We start from the raw sequence: 27,941 nt of genomic DNA, 5'->3' as shown, positions 1-27,941 counted from the left end.
CTGTGCTGTGGCTCTTCCATGTGCCCCTGCAGACCCCTGCCCCCCACCTCCACCCTGCTCTGCCCACTGGGAGGAAGCTGCCCTCTGCGGTCTACACCAGCAGGTGCCCTTGACCTGCAGCTTCCCACTGGGCCAGTCCAGCAGCAGGAAGCCCCCAGTGGAGATGGAGGGAGGTAGCCCCTCAGCCTGTTCCCTTGTCCTGTCCCACTGCTCCTGCCTCTAGGGTTCTTGCCCAGCTCTTGCCCGTTTCCCTTAGCCCCACCCACACCCTTGTAAACAGACCCTTTTAAAACTCTCCTCAGTTACACTGGTAGAGTGTGTCATCTGTCCCTGCCAGGATCCTGACGAATACTAGCACGTTTCAGAAAGAGTAATCTAGCAGTTCTATTTTAATTTTCCACTGTGCATTGAAGGGAGAGACTAGAAGAGAGGCAACCAGGTATGTGGAGGAAGGAATAGGGCCTGCTATTCACAAAGGGCGTCAACTTAGCTTTTGGCCTTTTATATTCAAATGAGGAATTTTAGGTAGAGTTGCAGCAGTACTTTGACAGGACTGAAACAAAAATATACTGCAGCAGATATAACCCTCTTCTGGAACTTCTTAATTTAAAAAAAAATCTTTTTTTTTTTTTTTGAATTATCACATGCTAGTAATTAAAAAAAAAATTTTTTTTTTCCGGCCACGCCATGCAGCTTGTGGGATCTTAGTTCCCTCACCAGGGATCGAACCCGGGCCCCCTGCAGTGGAAGCACGGAGTCCTAACCACTGGACCGCCTGGGAAGTCCCCTTACTTTTTTTTGGTGTGTGTATTAAGAGCTTCAAGATATAAAAGTGGATATGGTCTGTCTGTATCAGCCCAAGAACGAGGCTGTTTTCTGTTAGTTAGGGCTGAGGGTTATGAGGTCTTGGTTTAGGGTGGCCACACGACAGAAGTGGGAAGTCCAAGTGCATTGTACAGGGAAGCATCTTTAGGACATGACCACTGAGTGTACCCACCAAGGGCGAAGGAAGGGAGGAGTCAGGTTATTGCAGAGTTTATGGACTGGGAAACACGTGTAACGGGGCAGTCACAGAGGTACTTGGGAAGAGAATATGTACAAGTCTGTTTTGGTGCGCATCTAGGAGTAGTGTTCAAAGTGGACCACTGATGTAATGACTGTAGCTTTGGCCGAGTTGGGATGGCACTGAGGGCAGTGTTAGCAGTTTTCTCTTCTCTGGGCCTGGAGGAAGATTCTTGTGACTAGAGCCACAGTCTCAGGAATGGGGGTGGTTCCCAAAGAGGGGGAGGGAGAGCTTTGGCTCATCAGCATAACCAAAGGAGGTTGTGAAACAGAAACACATCCCTGGGGGAGGGGAGTGATAAACAAGGCTGGAAGTCTTGACAGCGAGGGTCTCTGCTCCTTAGAAAAGAAGAAGACTGCTGTGCAGTGTTGGGTGATCTTGGGCATAGTTAATGCCTGGCCATCTGGTCGACCAATGGGTGGACCATTGTCTGCTGTGCCTGGGGTATCTAGGTAACGGGAAGTCCTTGGCAGAACTGAAGACAGTATTATATTCGTTTTTCGTATGTTGGCATGTCTTCCTCCTAAGACAGTGAGCTTAATCTCTCTTCTCAGTGTTTGCTCCTTTTGCCCAGTTATGGGGCCTGCAGAAGCCTTGGGCCGCCTGTGTGGGTGACTTTGCAGGGTGGTAGTGAGAAGATGGGTAAGCTATGAGTACTCCATCTGGGTTTGCATCCCAGGAGAGAAGGCTTTGGGGAATCTTGGCTAGAATGGTTGAGGTCAAGATAGAGGTCAAGACCTGGATTCTGTTTCTGGTGCTTCCTCGCTGGCTCTGTGTCCTTGGGTAAGCCACTTACTGTCTGTGCCTCAGTGCCCACCTCTGTAACTGAGTTATTGTTCAACTATTTATATACTTGTAAAGTATGAGTTTCAGATTGCCCACTGGTTTTATCAGTAGGATCTGAGCTTTGGTGTTGTCGTCTGTAAAATAGAGATAAAAATACCTTGCAGAGTTGCTGTGAAGATTCAAAGGTGATGATGGTCGTAATAGCTTAAATAGATCATTTAATTTCATATTCACTATAACAAAGCAGGTGTGATTGTTTATAGATGTAGACATCGAGGGACAGAGAGGTTAAGCTACTTGCCCAAAGTCACACAGCAAGTAAATGGTGGCACTGAATGGTTTCCCCCAGGTGGTCTAGTCCCAGAGCCCAAGATCCCATGAGTCTGTGCTCAGACAAGGTCTGTAGAAAGCCCAGCTCAGTGCCTGGCACACAGTAGGTGCTTAGTAAACTTGAGTGCCTTCCTTTTTATCCTCAGAATGCATTCGGAAGTGGAGGTCCCCACAGTGCTTCTGGTAAGGCTGTTCTGCCCACCCCATGTTTTCTGATGTCCAGTTCAGGGTGAGGGTTCATTCCCCCTTCTTCGGCTGTCAAATCCACCTTTCAAAACCTCTCTATATATTACCTTCCTCTTCTCCTCCCCACCCTCCCACCCCAACCTCTTCCTTCCGGAAGCTTCCTTTCCCTCCTCCCTCCCAATGGCGGAGCTTGATAATAAACAGTCACCTACTTACTATCATTTTTTTTAAAAAAATTGAAGTGGAATTCACATAACATAAAATTAACCATTTTAAAGTGTACAGTTCAGTAGCATTTAGTACATCCACAGTGTTGTGTAACCACCACCTCTCTCTAGTTTCAGAACATTTTCTTCACCCCAAAGAAAATCCAGTACCCGTTAACAATCACTCTCCCTTCCCCCTCTTCCTAGCCCCTGGCAACCACTAGCCTGCCTTCTGTTTCTATAGATTTCCTTATTCTGGACATTTCATATAAATGGGATGACAATATGTGTGCTTCTGTGTCTGCTTCTTTCATTTAGCATAATGGTTTTGCGGTTCGTCTCCATGGTAGCATGTATCAGAGTTTCATTCCTTCTCATGGCTGAATAGTATTCCGTTGTATGTGTATACCACATTCTGTTAGTCTGCCGTTAGGTTGTTTCCACCTTTTAGCCATTGCTAATAGTGCTTCAGTTGACCTCCACCATCTTTTATGCAATCACTGTCCCCTGTTGCAGTTTGGGCACAGGGGCTGTGGCTTTTGGTGTCCCCTGAGGCCTAGACAGGGTGAACTCATTCATAACCTCTGATTGCTGGGTCTGTTGAAACCAAGAGGGAGAAGGCTGGGAGCTAGATGTGCCCCTAGCTCTTGGGCCTGGCTCTGCATACTTTATCTGGTTTAATTTCTGCCTAGAGGGAAGTAGAGAGTGGAAAGTGCTGGTTTTTCTCCACCCTGAAGTACTTCTCCCTCCTGTGCCTGGGACAAGTTCATAATAACCAGTTGGGAAATTTCTTAGCTCTGTGACCTAAGGTCTGCTCTGACCTCAGCGTCCTCATCTGTAAAATGGGGATGATCGTTCTTGTTTCACAGAGTTGTGAGGATTAAACGGGTTGGAACCTGCGGAATGCTTGCTTCTTTCCCTACCTGGATTTGGAGTTCTGGGTGAGGGACCAGTTGAGGGAAGGCACTTGGAGGCAGGACGATTTTTGTGGAATCCTTCTCGATTAACAACGACCAGTGCCTTTTGGGGTCCTCTTAGAAGGGGAAGAAGCTGAGATAATTCTCATCACCATGTTTAGCTGTCACTGCTGAAAAGTTGTCCCCAACTTCCCTTTTCTGCAGTTAGTTAACTCTGATGCTCAGTGTATGAATCTGTGGACATTTTCTCCCATTTCACCCCCAGGCCCAACTAGGCTCTGAGCTAACTTCAGGAAGATGAGCTTTCTGTTGATTGGATTCTTTTAAAAAGTACTTATGAGGCATCCTCCATGCCAGTTAACTTGTAGGGTGTTGTTTGCAAGGGTCTTTTTTTTTTTTTTTTCCTGTGGTCACTGGAAGAGTTTGGGGGCCTGGCAGACCAGGACTTGCCTCCTGGCTTTACCTCTCACTGACCAGCTCTGTAACCCTTGATGACAGATCACTGACCTTGCACTTTTTTTTAATCTATAAAAATGTGAAAATGAGTCACCTTGCTTTGTGGTTGCTGTAGTGTTCTTTTGGTTGCAAATCTTAGACAACCCAAACAAGAGTAATTAAATAATAAGGGGTATTGCATCTCCCCAGGCAAGAAGTCTGGAGGTAGAAAGAGTCTAAAATTGCTTGACTTGGCAGTGCAGGGATCCAGGTGTTTTCTCTCATTCCCCTCATCAGCCATCCTCAGCAAGTGGGTGAGTTCTTCCCTCCTTGTCACATAGTGGCTGCAGCGGCTCCAGGCATCATGGGTAGATCTGCTGAAGTCCAGCGAAGCGGGATGGTGTTTCCTTCCGTCTGATTCCTTTTTATTAGCGAGGAAGCTCTTCCCCAAGAGACCCCTTGCAGACTTCTCTTAGGTGGTCTTGTCCTTCGTTTTAGTCTGCATCCTTTAGGTCCCCTGGGTCATAAGGCAAGGATTAAACTGCTAATGCTTTATTTGGGAAGTCAAGGCCTAGTGAGGTCAAGATGAGGGAACAGAAGGGGGAGTGAGGCCAAAAAGACATGAAGCCATGTGATGTAGTGTGTTATCCCTCTGGCTACGATTTCATGATGAACCTCGAAAAGATACCAGCTGGTGTGTATGCCTGGCACATAGGGCCTTCTTTGGGAGGGTTGCCAGGAGAAACTGTACCTGGATTTGTCAAAGAAGCACACTGATAATATCGCTTGAAATTAATTTTTAAACCTTCCCTAAGTCCTGGTACATTTCTCACCAGTTGCTTTACCCTGGAAGGTAGTGTAGCTAGTGTTTTAGGACACAGACTCTGGAGTCAGACTGCCTGGGTTCAGATCCAGGTGCTGTAGCTCACCAGCCCAGTAGGGACCTGTGCCTCCCTTTTAGTAATGTTTGGAGGATTAAGTGAGTTGATATCTGAAAGCACTTGGGACAGTGCCTGGCAGAGTCAGTGCTCTGGGTATATGATTTTAATCTTTGGAAACGTAACTTTTTGCCATGATCATGATTCTCGAACTTTCACCTGTAGAACTCAGAGCCCTTTGACACGTTGTCCTGTGTAGTTAAGACTATCAGCCACTCAATGTTTACTGAGTCTAGGACTGTAAAGGACACAGTTGGAGATGCACAGACACTCTTCACCTTCATGTATGCCCTCAGTGAGTGGTACCTACCCGAGGGCATCCTCCATCTGTCCTCCTCTCTCCCTCTGCCATGGCCTCCTGGGACTCGGAGCCTGTCTGCTTTAGCTCTAGGGCTTTAGCACAGCGCTTGACACATGCAGGTGTGCGGGAATCGCTTGTTAAATGAGTTGTCAGTACTTTCTACCTTGAAATACTTTTTTACAGAAATGTCTTATTTCTCTTACTTTCCTGTAAACAGTTTGAGGACAGGACCCAGATCTTTCATGTCTTAGGCGACATTTGGTTGGATGGTTGGATGATTGAATGGATTCCAGGTGAGGACACAACATATAGATGCCCAGGCAGAGAGATAATAACATTGCAAAAAAAAATAACATGCCATCCTAGGGTCATGAGGTTATGTAGTTTAATGTTTTCCAACTAATGGGCAAAAAAAAAAGTTTGCTGCCCTGTGCTACTTAACTAGCAACTGACTCCTCCTTTTTCTCCCTGTCTTGTGGTCCATCCTGGATGACGTGGATTGATGCATAGCATAGATTGAGGGGCAGGGCCTGGAGGGAGGAAGATGAGCTGGAAAAGTTCAGGCCTGAGATGAGGAGGGCTTGAGGGTACAGTGCAGTGGTGGGAATGGAAAGTTTGAGAGAGGGGGTGAGTAGGAAAGGATATCAACAGGGCTTTCCGTCCCCCCCGGCTTGCAGGGAGTGAGGAGAGGAAGAGTACTGGATTCATTTGAGTACTAGTACCTGGGTCACTGGGAGACAGGACAGGGGCCAGGCCCCTACCCCCCACCCCCCTTCTGTCCACCTATCTCATGAGATGAAAACTAATGTTGTTCTTATCTTCTCCATTTGATAAATGCAAAATTTCAGGATAAGCGGAAGGAATACTGGCCTGGGTAAATCAGGCTCCTGGGACCTGACTGGCCTTGGCCTTAGCCTTGCTGTGGGACCCTGGACAAGTTTTTCCCTTCTCTGGGCCTCAGGGGTTGCCTCCTCTCCAAAATGAGAGGCTCATTCTTCCCTTCAGTGGCATTTATTGAGTGCCTACTGTGTGTAATATTCTAGGCACGGGCATAGACGCGATTTCTGTTCTCGTGGAGTGTACATTTCAGTTGGAGGAGACTGACAGTAACTGAGGTGAATGCCGGGAGAAAACTCACCAGTGATGTGGTGGAGAGTGAGTGGGGCTAATTTCCATTGGTTGGTTGGACATGGACTCCGTGAAGAGGTGGCATCTGAGGCCACAGTCTGGGAAGGTCTGGGGGCAGAGTGTTTTTGGAGAAGGGAATCAATACGTAAAGGGTCCAAGGGAGAATCAGCTTCAAGAACATTGTAAAGGGTGTGAGAGGCTATGAGATCAGAGAGGCCACACAGGCTGTAGTTAAGAGGTTGCATTTTATTCTAAGTGTGATGGGAGGTTGGAGGACGCTTTTTTCCACTGGAGTCCCTTTTGATTATTTTCTTCTTTACAGGGACCATACTTTGAAATATCCAAAAAGGTGTGTTAACTAAACAACAGAATGAACAATCTTGAAATATTTTAGGTTTTTAAAGTGTGCGGAAATAATGTATGGCTCATGGTAAATATCTTTGAGGATCCCCAGGGAGCTAAAGATGGCAGATTGAGATACGGTCAACTAGACAATCTTTAAGGTCCCTCTGTTTCAAACATTTATTCTTCTCAAAGCTGATTGCCATATGATTACAAAAAAAAAGATGACTGCTACCTACTGATAGAAGATGAATTTTTGCACAATGAAAATCTCAAACCCGGTGGATTCCTTCTGTCACGCATCTGGCTTTATACCCTCCGTTTCTCGACCTGAAGTGGCTCTGAGGAAGGGGTGATGGGGTGATGGTCCTGCTTTCCTTTCCTTCTGACACAGAGAATCTCAACTCTTGTTTCAATGTTCTTCTGCCTCAGTGCACAATGTAGCGACAGGAAGGAGTGCTGACCTGGGGAGCTGCTCTTGTTGGATGTTTCAGTGGGAAAAAACACTGCCAACAGTTGTCTGGTCTCCATTGTTTGTAGTTGACCCGCGGTTACACTGAATTCCCCTATTCAGTGGCCCTACACCCTAAGCCTGGCCAACAGGCCTTTGCCTAATGTATTTAACACCCTGCCCCAGTTATTAAATTCCCAACTGCTTTATTTCCGATTTGCATTTGCCATGGCTGAATGAATCTACTGACTTCCGTTTTCTTTTTCTGTTACAGATCGTGTGTACAGGTGACTGTAAGTACCACTTCCCATTCCACTCTTATGTTGTTCGCTACTGCCCCCCGATGGACACAGCAACATTAACAGCAACGTGAAAATCACAGAAAATGCTAATTTGCTAAAACTTGCTTAGTTTCCAATTTTTCTTTAGAAGTGGGGTGAGGGTGAAAACAGCAAGTGAAAGAAGAAATTTTTTATTTGTGCAATCCTGACAAATAAAGAAATAATTTTTCTGTGATTTTTTTTCTAGCCTACATCTGTAGGTGATCAAAAAAAACCCACTTAGTTTTCATAATGCAGTATCATTTATATTTATTTCAGGTACTGTTATCCCATAATTATTTTCTTGTGTTGCTACATTACCACATGATTTTTAAAATGGTGTACAGGCTTTGCATAACCTTTGGAAAACCAGACGTAGCCTCCTGGATACTTTGCTTCCACGTGGAGGGCTGAATCCCAGTTGCTGGTCCACTGAGGTCCTCCCAGGTCTATAGTAAAATGAGAAAAATAGGGACAGTATAATAAGTTTTTTATGAAACTAAATATATTCAGTTGAAATCACTGTTTATTCTGGGATTATGTCCTTAACAATTTTTTGGATCATAATTCGCTTCTTTAAGAAATAAAATTATTTATTTCTATAAGAAATAAAAGTAAGAGTATAAGGTAATTTTTTAATGTATGTTTTTGAAAAAATAAAAACTGGTAGCTTTTGTCTGTCCTCAAAATTCAAGGACTATTTTTTTTTTCCTGGTTGGTAAAACCTCAAAGTCTGTGAACCATAGGGATAAAATAATTAGAATGTTCTCACAGTGCCATACAAAGGGGGCAGACCTTGCTGAAACCTTCTAATAAAGAAAAGCTCAGTTAATAGCAGTCATTAAGCAAAGCCTGTGCAAACAATAGAAAGAGTTCTACAATTGCTTTTTCTTCCTTGTTAATCAGTTTGGTAAGTAAACTGGAAGGTTCCTCGTGCAGGCTTGAATCACTGGTGCAAGAGAAGAAAATATCTGTGTGTAGAGGTGATACTGTAAACTGGGGAAAGGGAGATGAGGGAACTATGATGCGTTTTAAAAATTATAATAAAAAAGTCTGTTGTATGGCTGGTATATGGTGGGAGGTGCCATTTTATTAGCTTGTATTTCATTCTTCTTTCCTGTGTTCTAGGCTCCCGCTGCGATCTGGTTGAATTCACATCTACAGCCAGTGAGATTCAATCGTCTATCAAGGCAGCAGGAAACTTTTCAGTGATAAACGTAACGGATTTGAGTGGCCAGAGTCAGCAGTTTCTCCGAGCAGACAGCGATGGGAAGACTTCATTTTCAGGGCTGGTTCCTGGGATGCGCTATCTTTTCACCCTTTCAAATGGCTCCAGTACCTGCTGCCAAGAAGTGCAAATACGTGAGTGAGACTTTTCTTTTGGGATGGATTGTGGGTTTTAGAGAATGTCAGTGTCTTCATGTTTGAGCAGTACTACGATGGCGTAGTGGTTAAAAGCGCAGACCGGGAATCAGGGTCCCGGGTTCGCTTCCTGGGTCTGTCATTGTTTCACTGTATGACCTGGGGCTAGTCATTGGTCCTCTTAGACCTCAGTTTCTTCATCTTTATTACCAAAAATACATACATACACACACACATAGTTTTAAAAGCTATTTTAAGATGTACTTTGCTGAACTATTGAAAGTTAAGAACTTCCTTTTCTAGGGAATTCCCTGGTGGTCCAGTGGTTAGGACTCCACACTTTCACTGCTGAGGGTGTAGGTTCAATCCCTGGTTGGGGAACTAAGGTCCTGCAAGCCGTGTGGTACGGCACAAAAACAAACAAACAAAAAAAACCCCTGCTTTTTAAAAATCTTTCCCTGTAGAAACAGAATCCCTGTATGAATCAACAAAATTTAGTTCTTGACATATTTCTCTTTCTTTAAAAGGGCGCCATAGCCTTCTTCAGGAAGTTACTGTGAAGCATAAATGAGCAAATGTGTGCACAGCACCTGGCGCAGTGCCTGGGACCCAGCCAGCACCCAGAATAGGACTGCTGCTGCTTCTTGCTGCTCTCACGCTGTGACTGTGCCTATTGTTTTATCATTATCCTCACCACCATCATCACTGCTGATTGCAAATGGTACCACAACGATAACCTGCCAAAATGCTACTCTGACACTGTGAACCGGTTACTTTATAAAGAGGAGGTTCAAGTCTGAGGGGCTTTCTGGCATGAAGTTTATTGAATTGTGGGCCACCAGATTCTTCTGTGCCTGGTCCCTTTTCTCTTCTCTTGTTTCCTCTCCTGCCCTTCTTCTTTGATTGGGTTAATGTTTGCATCTCCCAGGTTCCAGGTCAGGCCCACTCTCCATGCTGTCATTTGAAGGCCACATGCATGCTGAAGTGGTGTTACCCGTACCACCTTTATTCTTCTGGGATAAGGCCCTGGGTCCTTGAGAAGGGCCTTAGTGCCTGTGCAATAAGGGTAACTTCTGTTTCTAGTTGTTACTCCTCCATCTAGACTGTAATTAGGATGCATCCATTTTGAAGTTTTAGTTACTGTTAATAACCATCACGGCTTCCATTGTGTTAAGATCCTATGCATCTACAATATGACAGATGATGAAGTGAGGTTTAGGGCAGTGAGATGACTTCGAGTACAATCACATGCTAGTGGCCAGCAGGATTGGACTCTGAGCCCTGATTTGTGAATGTCCAAGTCCAATGACTTTGTTTACAATTTCAGGGTGCCTTAATAATAATCCTTTGTGTTTAAGAGCTGTCAGCAGAGGAACCTGAGACTGCGATGTTTTAAGGGACTGATTCCAGGTCACACAGCTAAGGGGCAGAGCAGTGCCTTACATCCAGGTCTGGATTCCAAGACCAGCTCTTTTCTCTTTATGCCATTCTGTCCTATGCCATCTTTAGGCCAGAGAACTGTGGCGCTTCCTCCTAATATCTGGGTTTGGAAAAAAAGTTATCATATGCTTCTGCACTGTGTATGCCTCTCCAGAAGCAGCGTTTTCTGAGAATCAGGAGATAGACTTATTTTGCGTCACAGGTCTCTTTTATGTCAGCTTCTGTACAGATTTAGCTCCATGTTCAAGTCATGGCCAACAAGGCCACCCTCTGTTATTTTTATCTTTGTTTTACAGCCTTCTGTTTCACTAACACACATGCATACATGTATATATGGGAATCTAAATGTATTTTGTTGGAGGGAAGTCCAGGAGGCAAATAAAGAGAAATGAAATTCTACGGTTGCAAAATTCACTTCTGGAAAGTAGACATACAGAGCAGTCCCTACTCTTACATTTCTTTTCGAAATATAATTTTTTTCTCTCCTTTTTTTGGGAAACAATATTAAAATAGAACCCAGTCCTACAGAAGCCGTTACCATCAGTCCAACCAGTGTGACCCTAACCTGGAAAAACGACACAGCTGGAGTAACGAGTACGATGGAAAATGGGCAGATGAGTCTTGCAAATCAAACAGGTGGTAACAGCACATACTCAAGTCCAGGAAGCAATGGGACTTCAGGAGATACCACATTAGGTAAGATGAGTAGCTCCCAGGAATGATCATGAACCATCCTTCTTGTCCTGTATCCTAGAGCCTTGCCCATTCAAGTTGCCTGCTGGAAAGAGATTGATTTTCATTAACTGTGGAAGACGAGAAAAGATTCTATATTGTTTCAAGCCCAGGAGTTCAGGTGACAGGATCACTCAGTATTAAGGTCCTGTGTGTTTTGGGATATTTTAGCTACTTCCAACTCTTTGATTTAAAGTTGTTTTCATTATTATTGATTAATACTTACTTTTCTGCTAGGACTTGGGAACAGAGACCTGTTAGAAATGTGTCTTGGGCTTCCCTGGTGGCGCGGTGGTTAAGAATCTGCCTGCGAAGGCAGGGGACATGGGTTCGAGCCCTGGTCTGGGAAGGTCCCACATGCCGCGGAGCAACTGAGCCCGTGTGCCACAACTGCTGAGCCTGCGCTCTAGAGCCCACACGCCACAACTACTGAAGCTCGCACACCGCAACGAAGAGTAGCCCCCCGGGCTTCCCTGGTGGCGCAGTGGTTGAGGGTCCGCCTGCCGATGCAGGGGACATGGGTTCGTGCCCCGGTCCAGGAAGATCCCACATGCCGCGGCAGCGGCTGGGCCCGTGAGCCATGGCCGCTGAGCCTGCGCGTCCGGAGCCTGTGCTCCACAACGGGAGAGGCCACAGCAGTGAGAGGCCCACGTATCGCAAAAAAAAAAAAAAAAAAAAAAAGAGTAGCCCCCGCTTGCCACAGCTAAAGAAAGCCTGCACGCAGCAACGAAGACCCAACACAGCCATTAATTAATTAATTAATTGAAAAAAAAAGAAAAATGTGTCTTGATGGTGTTGGTAATTACTAGGCTTCTTTTAATCTCCTCAGGGAAGTTGATGCTATATTTATATTCCTGGGAGCTTCCGTTGGGCATGAAAGTTTGATATACTTTATAGAGGAGTATGTGCTTCAAATGAAATAAGAGTCCAGGGACTCTTATTAAGCTTAGATTTTTCTTTAGTTTAGATGTCAGTATCCTGAGCCACCTGTTACAGCTGCAAATTTAGCTTTTTTTTTTTAAGCTGAAAAGAACCAAAAATATAAAAAACAGATGAGACGCTCTTTTTAAGCTGAGAAGAATACACAATTTAAAAAAGAGGTCCTGTGTTGGTTTTCTGATCACACCCTGTGTCGGGTGTGCTCTCATTGGCTGGTGAAGGCTGTGGAAAGCTGACCTCCTGAGCCCATGGTGTGAAGTGACCGCCTGGCACAGCGCCTTCTGCACACGGAGCAGGCCAACGCTAAACCAGTGGTTTTCAACATTTTTTTGTTTTAAGCTTGGAAACTATTTCCTTAAATAAAATCTTGCCCAGTTGCCCGGTAAGTAAAAAGAACTGAAGAGAGAGGAGCTACAGGGATGCAGTGTCACAGGTACCTTCAAAAACCTCCTGGAGGTTCTCAGCACAGTTTTAGAGAAAACAGAAACCCACAGTAAAGATTTGCTGTATTGTGAGAGAGAGAGGAAAAGAAGGAGGGGGCAGAGAGGAGATAGAAGAGAATTAAGGAGGAAGAAGAAGGCAGAATTTAGAAATGCTGATGGGACAACGTGATGCAGAATTGGTGACTATAGGAAAGGGGAGGTGGACAAGTGGCCAGAAGCCCACAGCCCAGGAACCAAGGATCCTCACTCTACCTTAAAGCCCCCAAGGTCAAGGCTGTGTTTATCAGCTACCGTTTACTGAGCACATACCATGTGCTTAGCTGTCCTTAATACATCAGGGTGTCCTCACAGTAACCCTGAGGGCTACAGTGGAAGACATGGTAATGCCGAGAAGTTAAGTTTCTTCTGAGCTCCCAGAGTTATTGAGCCATCATGTAGTGGGAACCCAGCAGCCTGATTCCAGAGCACTGTGGTACAGTGGTGTTCATAACAGTTACCCAGATCATTGAGATGGCTGCTTTATTTGTGTTGTGCGTGTCTTTTTTTTTTTTTTTGCGGTATGCGGGCCTCTCACTGTTGTGGCCTCTCCCGTTGTGGAGCACAGGCTCCGGACGCGCAGGCTCAGCGGCCATGGCTCACGGGCCCAGCCGCTCCGTGGCACGCGGGATCCTCCCGGACCGGGGCACGAGCCCGTGTCCCCTGCATCGGCCGGCGGACTCTCAACCGCTGCGCCACCAGGGAAGCCCCTGCACGTGTCTTTTTTAAAGAAACTTGTGACCCGATGTAGAAATCTTTGCATCAAAAACATTTGATGTGAAGAACAGAATTGCAGAATGGACCAGCTCGCCTCAGAGCTGGATGGTGCCTTGCAGTCGTCCAGGCCAGTGTCTTTGAGTTCAGCCACCTCAAGCAGGGTTGTGGAACTGTCTGCAGTGCTGCCTGTGCTTGTATCAATATATGCTTAAAGCTGGAGCCCTGGGCTCTAGTTTCCCTGATGCTACAAGTAGTGCGCATTCTTGAGCAAGTCACCCTGCTGTTCTGAATCTCCATGTTCTTATCTCAAGATTGAAGGGAGTGGATGTCATCTTGGCCAAAATGGTTTGGTTTATGTCACAACCAGTCAAATAAAGTGATAGAAAGAATGGAGGGGGGATAGTAGAGACCGGAAATCTGAAAATTTCCCTTGGGGTTGGAATACAGGGAAGAGGGTCTTCGTTGAAATGTCTTGATACTGTGAAATATTATTTGTATTATCTGGAACTGAGACCTTTAGATGTAGCAAATGATCAGCTTATTCCTGATATCTAAAACAAATATTAAATGCTGCTGTTTAAAAGGGCAATTTAGAAGAGTATCAGATCACTGTTGGAATTAACTGTCATGGAGAACAGTTCAGATCCTAAAAAATTATGGCCCTAAGGTTTATTCTTTTCTCCTTTTTTTCCTGCATAATGATAAGTTTTCTCCCTGCTGTGCAATGATGGAACTGCACCGGACTCTGATATAATGGAAGTATTTTTAGTGGGTCGCATTGAAACATCAATGTCCCCAGTCATTCTTAATGAAAGGTGACTACAAGTATCTTATTCCATCAGTGCCCACTGTGTGTTTTTAAAATAGAGCCTCATCCAGTTTCTGGTCTTCGTGTTGTCTTCGTGGGTGTGACGCACGTTGCTCTTACCTGGAAGAATGATAACATCACTGACACCTGCCGGATGTTCCTTGAAGGAAGCCAGGAGTCGACTCAAAACTTAGCACTCAATATTTCAGACCTGAAGCCGGGGATTCAAAACCACGTCACCCTGTATCTTTCAAATAAGTCACAGAGTGACCCTCTGGTTACAGAAAATAGCTTAGGTGAGTTACAAAAGTGGGCTTCTGATCTGCCTTGCTGGTTTTGGCTTTCAGTAACTTATAGTTAAGAAAAATTGTTCTTATAATGTGTACGGAGTTTCGAATTTATAGAGGTCTTCTCCACATTTTAGTTTGACCTCCACGAGTGTGTGAGGAAGGAGGGGAAAATGTTCTTATTCTACAGGTCAGCACAGTGAGTGTTGAAACTTTTTGGAGCCTGGCATCCAGGAAAGTAGCTGGGCCCTTTAGCTTCTTAAACTTTCGGTTGGGGGGCTTCCCTGGTGGCACAGTGGCTGAGAGTCCGCCTGCCGATGCAGGGGACGCGGGTTCGTGTCCCGGTCTGGGAAGATCCCACATACCACAGAGTGGCTGGGCCCGTGAGCCATGGCCGCTGAGCCTGCACGTCCGGAGCCTGTGCTCCGCAACGGGAGAGGCCACGACAGTGAGAGGCCTGCGTACCGCAAGCAAAACAAAACAAAACAAACTTTCGGTTGGATAGATAACAGATGTGTTAACCCAAGTAGGCCCGCTGGAGGAACTTAACCGCATCCATTGAGAAAAGGGCTGCTTATCAGGCAAATCTAGCAGGTGTCTTCTGCATTGACAGTGGAGTAGTCATTTGCAGACTTCATAGGATTTTCAGGGGTAACCCTGTGAATTGAGAACAAGTACTCAATCCCCATTTTACACATAAGGAAACAGATGTACAGAGTAGGTGTCAGGATTCTTGATGGCAGGTGACAGAATCAGACTTGAAATAGCTTAGACTAAAAGAGCAACTGCTTGGCTCGTGTATATTTCCCCACCAGGGGCAGCAAGGCCTTGAAGGAGGAGAGGAGGTGACTCTTGTCTGTCTTTCCTGCTTCTTTCTTTTTACCAACTTTCTCCTGGTTCAGCGGTTCTGCTCGTTTCACCCTCTCTCAGCAGGGGACTGGTCCAGGGAAAGACTTCCTTGAGTGGGCTCTGCTTAGCCAAGTGTGAATCATGAGATTGTCCTGGAAATCCATGTTTGGAGTTGGGTGGGAGACGATGGTTTCTTGAAGGAAGCTGGGGAGAGATGCAAATCGCTGAGTTGGAGAGAGAAGCACAGATATCTGCGGTGCTACCTGGGCTAAAAGTGCAAAGTGCAATACCTGCCCCAAATCAGGACCCTTTCACAGAGAACGAACGTGCGGACACGGTGGAGGGGAAGAGGGGGTGGGGTGAATTGGGAGATTGGGATTGACATATCTACATTACCATGTGTAAAACAGATAGCTAGTGGGAACCTGCTGTATAGCGCAGAGGACTCAGCTCCGTGCTCTGTGGTGACATAGATGGGTGGGATGGGGGTGGGGGTGGGAGGGAGGTCCAAGAGGGAGGGGATACATGTATACATACAGCTGTTTCACTTTGTAGTACAGCAGAAACTCACACAACACTGTAAAACAACTATACCCCAATTAAAAAAAAGAAAAGGCAAAAAAACTCACCAAACCCCCAAATCAGGGCCCTTTCAGGAGCATGTGTATCTCTGGGGGAGGAAGGGAACAGGTGTTTGTGGAGTCCCAGCTGTGGGTACTGTCTGATGTGTCTGTCGTCTTACGGTGGGGAGGGCACCGGCGCTGACAGAAGACAGAGATACACTTCTGTCGCAGGTAATGTCTTTGCCTTTTGTGTTTGAAACAGATGCCAGCAACACAGACCGCTTTCTGCAGCCACCCAGGAGCCCCACTGCCCCTGGGTACAAATACGGACTTGAATCTGCAGCCCCGTCCTCTGACCCTTCTCTGCCCCAAGACACCACGGAAGTCCTGCTTTTTGGGTTAAAGTCTGACACATGGTACAAGGCCACTGTTTATCCTCGAGCAGCGAATGGTGTGGAAGGACAGCCCCGCACCACAGAGTTTAAAACAAGTATGTTGAATTTTGTAAAGTGGCTTCAGCCAGAGTTTTCTAGCACAGAGTTTGTCTTCTGTGATTCTGGTTCTGAGTTATCTCTTGCTTCATAAGTAGTTTTGTTGCGGGAGAGAGTTTTCTGGAAGAGGTTTTGGACAGAGCAGATCCAGTGAGTTTCTTCTTAACTCTGTGGCCAAGACCCTTCTTTCCTTGAGCTCATTACAACGTAGCTGCTCATTTCCTTGAACAGCTACCATGTGCAGATGCTAGGGGCTACCTCATTCTTTCTTTCATAGCTCTGCATACTGGCCAACGAGACAAACTGGCATAATGTTTTTCTCTTGTAACTTGATATTCATTTTGTCCATGTTGGTTAAGTATTTTCCCCTTGAGAGAAGAAAATGAGTTTCCTTTTTCGGCCTGAACTTGGAAGGCATACTGACCTTCCTGTGATACTTGCTGACATGCACGTTGCTGCTTTCTACCTATAATTTGTCTGCACTCCCACTCTGTAAATTGAACAGTTTTAGAGACTTTTTGGATTGGTGCTGATGAGGGGGTAAAGAATGGTTCCTACCCTCAGGGAATTGCAGTATAGATGGGGAATCAAGGCAAACATACATGGGAAAGCACACGGTCAGGCTCTGTGGGTTCAGGAACAAATGCTGTAGCCTTGCAGCTGTTGGGGGCTTGCTTGCAGGCAACACAGACTGACTCGGGTTATCTTATCCAACAATATCTCTGTTCTATATATGACAGTCTCTTTTCTGTACAGCAGAAGCTTAACACCACCATCATATTTGTAAGTCAGATACACTCCAATAAAAACTAAAACAAACAAACAAACCAACCCCCAAAATATATCTGTTCTGAAAGGCTGTCATAGATCCACAGAATGGAGGGAGTAAGGATGGAGGCTGGAGAACCAAGGACAGAAAACAGTCGAGCATCCAGGGAACTCTGGGGGGCTGGTCCGTGCTGGAGCTGGTGACACTCCCTCAGGATCCTAGGGTGGAGAGGGTGTCCTGTTGCTTTCTAGATGGCTGTGCTGGGGAAGGGAGCCGCTGTCCCTCCAGCTTCCACATGGGTGATAGGCACTTCCTCCCTACAAGGGGGATTGGGATGCCTTTTGGAAGAGGGACTTGGATGCTGGACAGGCAGCCCATGGTCACTGTGCACTAGAATGCCCACTAAGTGCTGTGGACATGGGAAGGCTGGAGCCTGATTTTAACATTAAATCCCAAAGGAAGGCCTCTTCTACAGGGAGGATCTGAACTTTCTTTGAAGGGAGGATAGGATTTGGATAAATGGAGAGGAAGCGGAGGACGTGTCAGCCGAGGCGACGTCATGAGTGAGAGTGCAGGTGATGGATGCTGAGGTACAGAAGTGGAGAGGCACTGGGACTAGGTAACATCTCAGGGACTCTGATGATTCTGGAGGGGTTGATTCATTTCCCAGAGAGATGGTATATGTGTGTTTTGAGAGCTGCTCTCTCTTTTGGAGGGGCTGGGAGGATGTGCTATAGGACACCTGGGGGCAATTTTTGGCTGGGGGAGGAGTGGAGGGAAGGGACTCCTCCAGGGGTGCCATTGACAGTGGTGGGGCTGTCCTACATACAGGATTCTTGTGCAGGGAGGTGAGTGGGGCTGGAATCTGGTCTCTGGGTCTTTCACCAAGCCGCACACCCCGGGGCAGAGCCATCCAGAGGAGGGCCTTTTTGCCTCATCCTGCTAAAAGCGGCCTGTGGAGTAGTGTGGACCTGGGGTTCCCTGCTTTTTAAAGTGATTTGAGTGGAATTAAAGTAATAGTGATTGCATTTTTGGCTTTTGGTCATGTGGATATACACAAAGTCTGGTTGGTGTTGACCTAGTGTTTAATAAATAATAATAATATTATATAATATATACTACTATAATAATTATATTATAGCCTTAACCCTCTCTATGTTGTGTGTGTATGTATATGTGTGTGTATACTCATGTGTACACACACACACACACACACAGATACACATACGTGTATGGTACCAGGCACTTTTCAAGTGACTAATTAGGTGGGATGGAGCTAAGGACACCATCAGAGGTTGTTGAGACGCCTGAGACTAGTCATGATAGGAAATTACATCCAAGGCTGAAGAGTAAGGGGGAGGAGATGGTGTTTCTGGAGCCGAGCGAGGGCTGGGGCAGTGGAGGACACAGCTATGTCAGAACAGGTGACCCAGAGCAGGAGGCGGTGAGGAGAAAGACTCCCAGCTGCTTTCTCCTCCAGCCCCCCAGTAGCGTGCCCCTATCGCTCACTGGTGGAACCTGGTCCCAGGCCACCTGGCAGAGTCTCTACCCCCCACCCGTGCACCAGTGATGCAAGGTACAGGGCTCAGCCTCCCCGGGGCACAGAGCAGGCAGGAGAAGGACAGAGGGTGGATTGGGAGAGTGGGGAGGGCAGGTGGTGAGTAACTAGCGCTCCTGTGTTACCTTCTGTTGAGATAGGATCATTATCCTGACTTTATAGATGAGGAAACTGAGCTCGGTGATTTTCCCAAGATCCACCTGCCTATTCAAGGAGAGCTGACCTTGGAACCCAGACCTGCCTCACGTGAAAGTCTGTGATCTTTACTTGATCATGTAGAGAGTATAGTGTTCATTCTTGGATGGGTGCATGCTTGAGACCTTTTGGGGTCACCCAGCACCTAGGGGGGCATGTGTAGAGTCCATGTTGTTGTTTGAGGAGTCTGTCGCATCTCTAAGCGTCAGCTCACAAGAAGAGCGTAGAGTAACTATGCAGTTGCAATTGGCCAGGTCGTTTTCTTCACTGAAGATGCTGCCTGACTTTGGCTGGGACCGCCCTACACTCAGGTACGTTGCGTTAAATGGTGGAGAGTAGTAAGGAAGAATCGCTAAGAGTGTTCCTTAGATTAGATGACGTTCCTTGATGACAGCATCTCTCCCTCTCTCTGTCTCTTTCTGTCTGGCTTGGCCATTCTGGTGGTTGTTAACTCCTCTTGTGTCTTTGCAGATTCCAGTCAGGTGTTTGACATCAAAGTTGAGAACATCAGTGCCACAGGCTTGACCCTGACCTGGAAAATCAATGAGAAGGAGTCATCTTCTGTCTATACCTATAAGATACAAGTTGCTGGCGAGACAGATCCCTTCAATCTCACTGTCCATGAGACTCGTGCCGTCATCACCCCACTCAACTCGAGCACGTTATACAACATCACGGTGTGGCCTTTCCCTGACAACAGTTCCGAGGGCATACCGGGCTTTCTCCAGGTGTACACCCGTGAGTCCACTCATTGCTTTGCTAACCTTTCTTGCCTGCCTGCTATGCACCAGGCGCAGATACAAGACAAATTCTGTTCCTGCCCTTGAGGAAAGCACAGCTCACCTTGTGGGTCCACAGGGACTCTTACCACCTTCAGGATGTGTGATCTTATGATGGTGACCGTTGATTGACCCTGCCCACAGGCCCAGCGTCGCGTGACGGGCTTTCCTTGCATGGTCTCATTTAATGTTCACAAATCTGTGACATGGCACTGGCCTCATTTTATGGATGAGGAAGCCAAGGCCGAGAGAGATGCTATGGGCAGGTGTCAGACCTTGTGAGTGTCAGAGGTGGGATCGGACAGCTGGGCTCTCTCAGCTCCAGCCTGTGCTGGTGACAGCGATTCTAGTGTGCTAGCGACAGGGAGCAAGTTGATACATGGAAACAAAAAGAACCTGGTTATTCATGTCCCTTTGTCCTTTGGATGCTGACGTTATAAGGAAATAGGACACAGCTATGTCTTGTCTTTTCTTTCTTCTGATCCAGCTGTCTCTTAAAGACAAGATGTTAGGCAGCAGATAAAAACCATTCTGTTCCAAGGACGGTCCAATAATTAAAACAATAATGGTGTGCCAGTAGAGTAGTAATGTAATAATATAGTAATATCGGTTTTGCACCGTACCACGAGCTTTACATGTATTGTAGTGGTCTTCACGGTAGGTGTTAGGATGCCTGTCTTACAGATGAAAAGACTATAGCTCAGCACAGCTGAAGAGTTTGCCCAAGACCACAGAGCTGGTAAGCAGCAGGGCAGGGACTTGGACCCAGGGGTGCCTGGCTCTGGACCCAGGGCTCATCCCACCGGAATACTTTATTCGAGTGTCTGTTGCTTTCCAAGAAGCACACCTTAGGCATTCTTACAAATGTCTTCTGACTGGGTCTTTGGAGTAAATGAAATCTGCTTTTCTTTTCTTCACCTGTTACTTTTTTTTTTTACTGTTTAATCTCTCTATTAGTTAGGATCAGGTTCATTGTGAGTAACAAATTCCCCAAGTATCCAAGACAGGAGTTTATTTCTCTCTCATTATAAAAGAAGCCCAATGCTAGGCAGGATGGGATGGTTAGCTACCACTCAGTTGCAAGAAACAGAAACCATGAGCTATTTTAAGCTGAAGAGGATCTTATCTTGGGAACTGAGCGTTTATAGAATCATTGGAAGTGCTGGTGCGTTAGTTTGCTAGGACTGCCATAACAAGTACGGCACATTGGGAGGCTTAAACAATAGAAATCGACTCTCTCACAGTTCTGGAGGCAAGAAGTCTGAGATCAGGTGATTCAGGCTTGGTTTCTTCTGAGACCTCCCGTCCTGGCTTTGTAATGGCCGGCTTCTCCCTGTGTCTTCATGTGATTCTCCTTTGGTCTGTGCATGTCTGTGTCCTAATCTCTCTTTTTTTAAAAATTTTATTGAAGTATAGTTGATTTACAATGTTGTGTTTAATTTCTGCTGTACAGCAAAGTGATTTAGTTATACATAAATATATTCTTTTTCATATTCTTTTCCATTATGGTTTATCACAGGATATTGAATATAGTTCCCTCTAATCTAATAAGGATACTAGTCATAATGGATTGGATTAGGGCCCACCTTAATGGCCTCATTTTACCTTAATCACCTCTTTAAAAATCCTACCTCCAAATATAGTCAGATTCTGAGGTACTGATGGTTAGGACTTCAACATATGAATTTTGGGGGGACACAATTCAACTCATAACATGTGGGGTGCAGCTTTAGGCTGGGATCCAGAAATGACTCCCAGCCTAAGGGTGCAGAACTCCCCATCCAGGGAGTCCCCAACTGTGTCACTGTCGGCAGCCCTGGCTGTAGCTGTTGGCTCCAGGAATGTACTGAGCTGCCGTCCTGGCATCAGGAAGCTGCAGCCACTGCCACATTGTTGGTTCTATAGCCAGGCAGCCTGAGCTGCAGGCATCACACCCACATTCCAGTTACAAGAAGGAGGAAGGATAAAAGGAAACGCTCCATCCTTTAAGGATGCTTCTTAGGAGCCATATGGTCCTTATACTCACATCCCATTGGCCAGAACTTAGCCTAGTAGCAAGGGAGGCTGGGAAATGTAGTTTTTCTTTCCAATAGCCATGTACACTGCTAAGAATCTGGGGGTGTATGATTAAGGAAAACGGAGGGGGGAATGGATTTTGGGGGTCAACAGCAGCCTCTGCTGCACTTCCTTAAACAGAGACTCTGGAAGACTAAGTAATGTATACAACATAGGCAGCCAGCAGTGGCCAAGGTCCTCCAGTGCCTGAGCCCTTGACCCATGAGAATTTACGCCTCTTCTCATTTCCTTTGAATGACTTTGTACAACTTAAACACCAGTTTCTGCACTCCTGTGGCCAAGTTTTCTCTTGTTGGTTAGAAACATGAGTTTCTGAGGGGCTTGTGTTGTAGGTGATAATACAAAAAAGAGAAAAAGAGAGGTTGGGTGTCCCAAGTGTACGTTTAATCTCATTGTAAATATTTTGTGAGGTTCAGTCACCCTTGTCTTCTGGAGAAATAGATTCTTAATCTAGTCATTTACTTTCTACCCACAGCCCCCAGTCCAGTTTCTGACTTTCGAGTGACAAGTGTCAGCACAAGGGAAATTGGCTTAGCATGGAATAGCAATGACTCTAATTCCTTTGAGATATATATCACACCGGATGAAGTTGGTCGTCAAACAACGACCGAACAAAGTATTGTCATTGGTGGCTTATCCCCTGGAACCGAGTATCGTTTTGACATATTTCCACAAGGACCAAATGGGACTAAAGGGGATTCCCAAACAGTTTACAGTACAACTGGTAAGCAAATAGGTTGTATTTTCTGAGAAACAGTCATGTTTCTTAAGGGAAATCAGTATAATTTATAAATGTCAAATTTTCCAAATATTGCTTTTCTTTTAATTATCTAAGAAAAACTTTTTAACAAGTTTATAATGACAGCAATGCATATTCATTATATAAAATACAGACAAGCAAAAAGAAAAATCACATGTAAACCAACAACCAGAGATAATAACTAATAGCTTTTGATGCGTGATGTTTTAGAATTTTAAGGTGTAGAAAGGTGTGTATGTGTATATATATTTTAACAAATATTAAAATCCTGTACATGTGTTATCTGCTTTTTTTCATTTCAAGTTTATTATGACTATTCTTCCCTATTAGCATAAATATTTCTGCAGGATAATTTTTTTTTCTTTATTAAACATCTTCATTGGAGTATAATTGCTTTACAATGGTGTGTTAATTTCTGCTTTATAACAAAGTGAATCAGTTATACATACACATATGTCCCCATATCTCTTCCCTCTTGTGTCTCCCTCCCTCCCACCCTCCCTATCGCACCCCTCTAGATGGTCACAAAGCACTGAGCTGATCTCCCTGTGCTATGTGGCTGTTTCCCACTAGCTATCTGTTTTACGTTTGGTAGGGTATATATGTCCATGCCACTCTCTCACTTTGTCCCAGGTTACCCTTCCCACACCCCGTATCCTCAAGTCCATTCTCTGTAAGTCTGTGTCGTTGTTCCCATCTTGCCCCTAGGTTCTTCATGACCATTTTTTTTCTTTTTTTTTTTAGATTTCATATATATGTGTTAGCATACCGTATTTGTTTTTCTCTTTCTGACTTACTTCACTCTGTATGACAGACACTAGGTCTATCCACCTCACTACAAATAACTCAATTTTGTTTCTTTTTATGGCTGAGTAATATTCCATTGTATATATGTGCCACATCTTCTTTATCCATTCATCTGTTGATGGACACTTAGGTTGCTTCCATGTCCTGGCTATTGTACATAGAGCTGCAATGAACATTTTGGTACCTGACTCTTCTTGAATTATGGTTTTCTCAGGGTACATGCCCAGTAGTGGGATTGCTGGATCGTATGGTAGTTCCATTTTTAGTTTTTTAAGGAACCTCCATACTGTTCTCCATAGTGGCTGTATCAATTTACATTCCCACCAACAGTGCAAGAGGGTTCCCTTTTCTCCACACCCTCTCCAGCAATTATTGTTTGTAGATTTTTTGGTGATGGCCATTCTGACTGGTGTGAGATGATATCTCATTGTAGTTTTGATTTGCATTTCTCTAAAGATTAATGATGTTGAGCATTCTTTCATGTGTTTGTTGGCAATCTGTATATCTTCTTTGGAGAAATGTCTATTCAGGTCTTCTGCCCATTTTTGGATTGGGTTGTTTGTTTTTTTGATACTGAGCTACATGAGCTGCTTGTAACTTTTGGAGATTAATCCTTTGTCAGTTGCTTCATTTGCAAATATTTTCTTCCATTCTGAGCGTTGTCTTCTCTCCTTGTTTATGGTTTCCTTGTCTGTGTAAAACCTTTTAAGTTTCATTAGGTCCCATTTATTTATTTTTGTTTTTATTTCCATTTCTCTAAGAGGTGGGTCAAAAAGGATCTTGCTGTGATTTATGTCATAGAGTGTTCTGCCTACGTTTTCCTCTAAGAGTTTGATAGTGTCTGGCCTTACATTTAGGTCTCTAATCCATTTTGAGTTTATTTTTGTGTATGGTGTTAGGGAGTGTTCTAATTTCATTCTTTTACGTGTAGCTGTCCAGTTTTCCCAGCACCACTTATTGAAGAGGCTGTCTTTTCTCCACTGTATATTCTTGCCTCCTTTATCAAAGATAAGGCGACCATATTTGCGTGGGTTTATCTCTGGGCTTTCTATCCTTTTCCATTGCTCTATATTTCTGTTTTTGTGCCAGTACCATATGATAAACCCCACTTGATCATGGTGTATGATCCTTTTAATGTGCTGTTGGATTCTGTTTGCTGGTATTTTGTTGAGGATTTTTGCATCTGTGTTCATCAGTGATATTGGCCTGTAGTTTTCTTTCATTGTGACATCCTTGTCTGGTTTTGGTATCAGGGTGATGGTGGCCTCGTAGAATGAGTTTGGGAGTGTTCCTCCCTCTGCTATATTTTGGAAGAGTTTGAGAAGGATAGGTGTTCACTCTTCTCTAAATGTTTAATGGCATTCGCCTGTGAAGCCATCTGGTCCTGGGCTTTTGTTTATTGGAAGATTTTTAATCACAGTTTGAATTTCAGTGCTTGTGATTGGTCTGTTCATATTTTCTATTTCTTCCTGGTTCAGTCTCAGAAGGTTGTGCATTTCTAAGAATTTGTCCATTTCTTCCAGGTTGTCCGTTTTATTGGCATATAGTTGCTTGTAGTAATCTCTCATGATCCTTTGTATTTCTGCAGTATCAGTTGATCCTTCTCCTTTTTCATTTCTAATTCTGTTGATTTGAGTCTTCTCCCTTTTTTTCTTGATGAGTCTGGCTAATGGTTTATCAATTTTGTTTATCTTCTCAAAGAACCAGCTTTTAGTTTTATTGATCTTTCCCATCGTTTCCTTAATTTCTTTTTCATTTATTTCTGATCTGATCTTTATGATTTCTTTCCTTCTCTGCAGGATAATTTTAATACCTGCCTGACATTCCATTGTCTAAATCAGGAGTCAGCGGATAAAAATGGCCCGTGGGCCAAATCTGGCCCACTGCCTGTTTTTTTATAGAGTTAAGTTTTATTGGAACACAACCATGCTCATTTCTTTATATAGTCTATGGCTTCTTTTGTTCTAGAAATGAGTAGTTGCCACAGAGAATAAGTGGCCTGCAAAACCTAAAATATTTACTCTGTGTTCCATATGGAAAAAGTTCGCTGACCCCTTGGTTAGATCAGTGGTTCTCAAAGTGTGGTCCAGGGATCTCTGGGAGTCCCCTAGATTCTTTCAAGGGGGTCTGTAAGGTATTATTATTTTTAAGAATGTATTTATTTAAATTAATTATTTTTGGCTGCGTGGGGTCTCTGTTGCTGCTTGCGGGCTTTCTCTAGTCGTGGTGAGCAGGGGCTACTCTTTGTTGCAGTGTGCGGGCTTCTCATTGCGGTGGCTGCTCTTGTTGCGGAGCACGGACTCTAGGCACGTGGGCTTCAGTAGTTGTGGCTCTCAGGCTGTAGAGCGCAGGCTCAGTAGTTGTGGCACACGGGCTTAGTTGCTCCGTGGCATGTGGGATCTTCCCGGACCAGGGCTCGAACCTGTGTCGCCTGCACTGGGAGGCAGATTCTTAACCACTGAACTGCCAGGGAAGCCCTGTGAGGTATTATTACCATAATAATATGGGAATGCTATTTGGCTTCTTCGCTCTCATTCTCTCATGATGAGTGTACAGTGGAGTTTTCTAGATGCTCTGTGACATGGGATGAGATCATTTTTCTGTTGGCTAATGGAATGCATGCTTGTGTATTCTTATGTTTTAAATATTTTCCCCATTAAAAATTTTCTATTACAGCATACATAAATGTAACCTAAATAAATAAAAATTCTCTGAGAGCCTTAATAATTTTTAAGAAGATAAAGGGGTCCTGAAACCCTAAAGTTTATAAATATTTAACTACTCCCCTATTGTTGGGCAGGTAGATTATTTATAGTCTTTCATAAACAACATTGTGATACAGTAGTTTTGTTAGTTCTATGAGGCCTATTGATATTGATAAAAATATTTCATGAAAACTATTGCTCATTATTGTTTTTAAAATTTGAAATGAAATTTTTGGGAAAGCTTGGAAAACATACAGTATTCCCTGATCTTTGATTGCAAGGGAATTGAAATCTTTTCCACAGAAGGGAGGAATAAAGAAATGAGACTGATTCCTTGAGCCACGTGTGAAGTCATTTGGACTCTTGAGATTCTCCTTGTGTAGGTTTCTTCAACTCTGTTGGTTGGGTTAAGCACTGATAGCTACTAGGAAGATCTACTTCCAGAATATGGGGACTGCTAAAATGCATCCCTCAGATGAAGTGCAGTAATTCCTTTTCAAGTCTGAATTTCAGATTAGACTTTTGAGGTAGGGTCGTAGTATCAACATATATTTTTTTCTTTCTTTTTGAGAATGTTGCTAATGGTAAAGGCATCACCATTGTGGGGTCCCTTTGATATTGTATGACTTGCCAACGGCCAGAATTTAATGTAATAATAACATAATGTACTAGGGGTCTGCAAATGGCTGGGCTGTCATCCTGTATTTAAACATTTTGGACACAGCTCCATGAGGTAGGGACTATTATCATCTCTATTTTATAGGGTAGGAAATGGGGACTCTGTGAACTTAAGTAACTGGCCCAGGGTGGCAAGGTAGTGAACTGGCCTCTGTCTGACTTTGAAGACTGAGGTCTTAACCAGAGTGTGGACTGTACTTTGATATGTTGCAGCTGCAAAAGTAATTTAAGCCTATTCATAAGGAGAAGGCATCTCTTGTACTATTGCCTGTAATTGTCCGGTTGAATGGAAATCAAGAAGAGTTGTAATAAGGTACTAGACTCTTAGGGCATTACCATTCTATTATTGACCAATGTTCATTATTATTGGGGAGAATAAATGTAGCAGCATTAAAGGCAATTTTGAAAAAGGGAAACAAATACCGTATGACCCAGCAATTCCACTCCTACATGTATATATATTTCCAAAGGAATTGAAAGCAGGGCCTTGAACAGTTATCTCCGCACCAATGTTCATAGGAGCATGACTCACGATAGCTAAAAGGTGGAGGCAACCGAGTGTCCATCAACAGAGGAATGGATAGACAAGATGTGGTATATCCATATGATAGAATATTATTTAGCCATAAAAAGGAACGAAGTACTGAGACATGCTAGAGTGTGGATAAATCTTGAAAACATTATGCTACGTGAAAAAAGCTGGACATAGAAGGACAACTACCGTATGAATCCACTTATATGAGATGCCTAGAATAGGCATGTTCACAGAGACAGACGGTAGAAGAGAGGGGCTGGGAGGAGGGAAGAAGGAGGGTTGTTGTTTCATGGCAACAGAGTTCGTATTGGGGATGATGAAATGTTTTGGGTACAGATGATGGTGGTGGTGACACAACACTGTGAATGTATTTAATGCTACTGAGTTGTACGCTTACAAATGGTCAAAATGATAAATATTATGTTGTGTGTATTTTACCACCACAAAAAGGCAGGGAGACAAAAAGAACTCCACTCTTCTAACCCAACTGAATTCCTTTTCTGTCTGTGTCCGTGGTCATATATTTAGTTTATATCACCGTAATTATTATATGAATTCTTTTATTTTGTATTTGAACTTTTTCTTTTAACTCCATATATATCATAACTTCCCTCCTGTAGTTGTTATGGTTTTCATGTTTTTAGTGGCTGCAGACTATTTCATTTTGTAGCCAGATCACAGTGTATATATAGCCCTTCCCTTTTTATGGAATATTATTTGTACTATTTTTATGTTTAAGGAAAACTGCTGTCTTTCATGGCCTTCTGTCTGTGGAGTCCCTTTAACATCAGGAATCCAGTGGTAGGGAAAGAAGATTCTCAGTTACCTTCCTTTAAGGATAACCTGCTTAAAAATTAATTTTTGAGCAGATGGTACATGCATGTGGTGCAAAAATTTTTAAAGTACAAAGGGTTTTACTGTGAAAATGTTCCCCTCTTTTGTCCCCTATCTACTCAACTGGCCTCTTCAGAGGTGACCTTGGTTACTGGGTAAAGAGAGAAAAGTTTCG

At 44.3% G+C, this 27,941-nt stretch overlaps 1 protein-coding gene across 3 annotated transcripts in view; it reads left to right on the top strand.

Annotated features, from left to right (window-relative positions):
- PTPRJ (protein tyrosine phosphatase receptor type J) overlaps nt 1-27,941 on the top strand; it is a 109,181-nt gene that overhangs the window by 48,274 nt on the left and 32,966 nt on the right. For 2 of the 3 annotated variants that reach the window (XM_024748724.1, XM_024748722.1), the window contains exons 2-8: nt 7,358-7,376; nt 8,532-8,765; nt 10,719-10,901; nt 13,940-14,176; nt 15,842-16,069; nt 19,064-19,330; nt 21,923-22,171. In XM_024748724.1, the coding sequence (XP_024604492.1) occupies nt 7,358-7,376; nt 8,532-8,765; nt 10,719-10,901; nt 13,940-14,176; nt 15,842-16,069; nt 19,064-19,330; nt 21,923-22,171 (1,417 nt within the window). The remainder of the gene's footprint in view (nt 1-7,357; nt 7,377-8,531; nt 8,766-10,718; nt 10,902-13,939; nt 14,177-15,841; nt 16,070-19,063; nt 19,331-21,922; nt 22,172-27,941) is intronic. The other variant, XM_024748723.1, reaches the window with a different exon arrangement.

Source organism: Neophocaena asiaeorientalis, unplaced genomic scaffold (genome assembly GCF_003031525.2).
Source record: "Neophocaena asiaeorientalis asiaeorientalis breed wild unplaced genomic scaffold, Neophocaena_asiaeorientalis_V1.1 scaffold43, whole genome shotgun sequence".
Taxonomy (NCBI): domain Eukaryota; kingdom Metazoa; phylum Chordata; class Mammalia; order Artiodactyla; family Phocoenidae; genus Neophocaena; species Neophocaena asiaeorientalis.
Note: the sequence above shows the minus strand (reverse complement) of the source record. Positions and strands in the feature narration are given on the sequence as shown.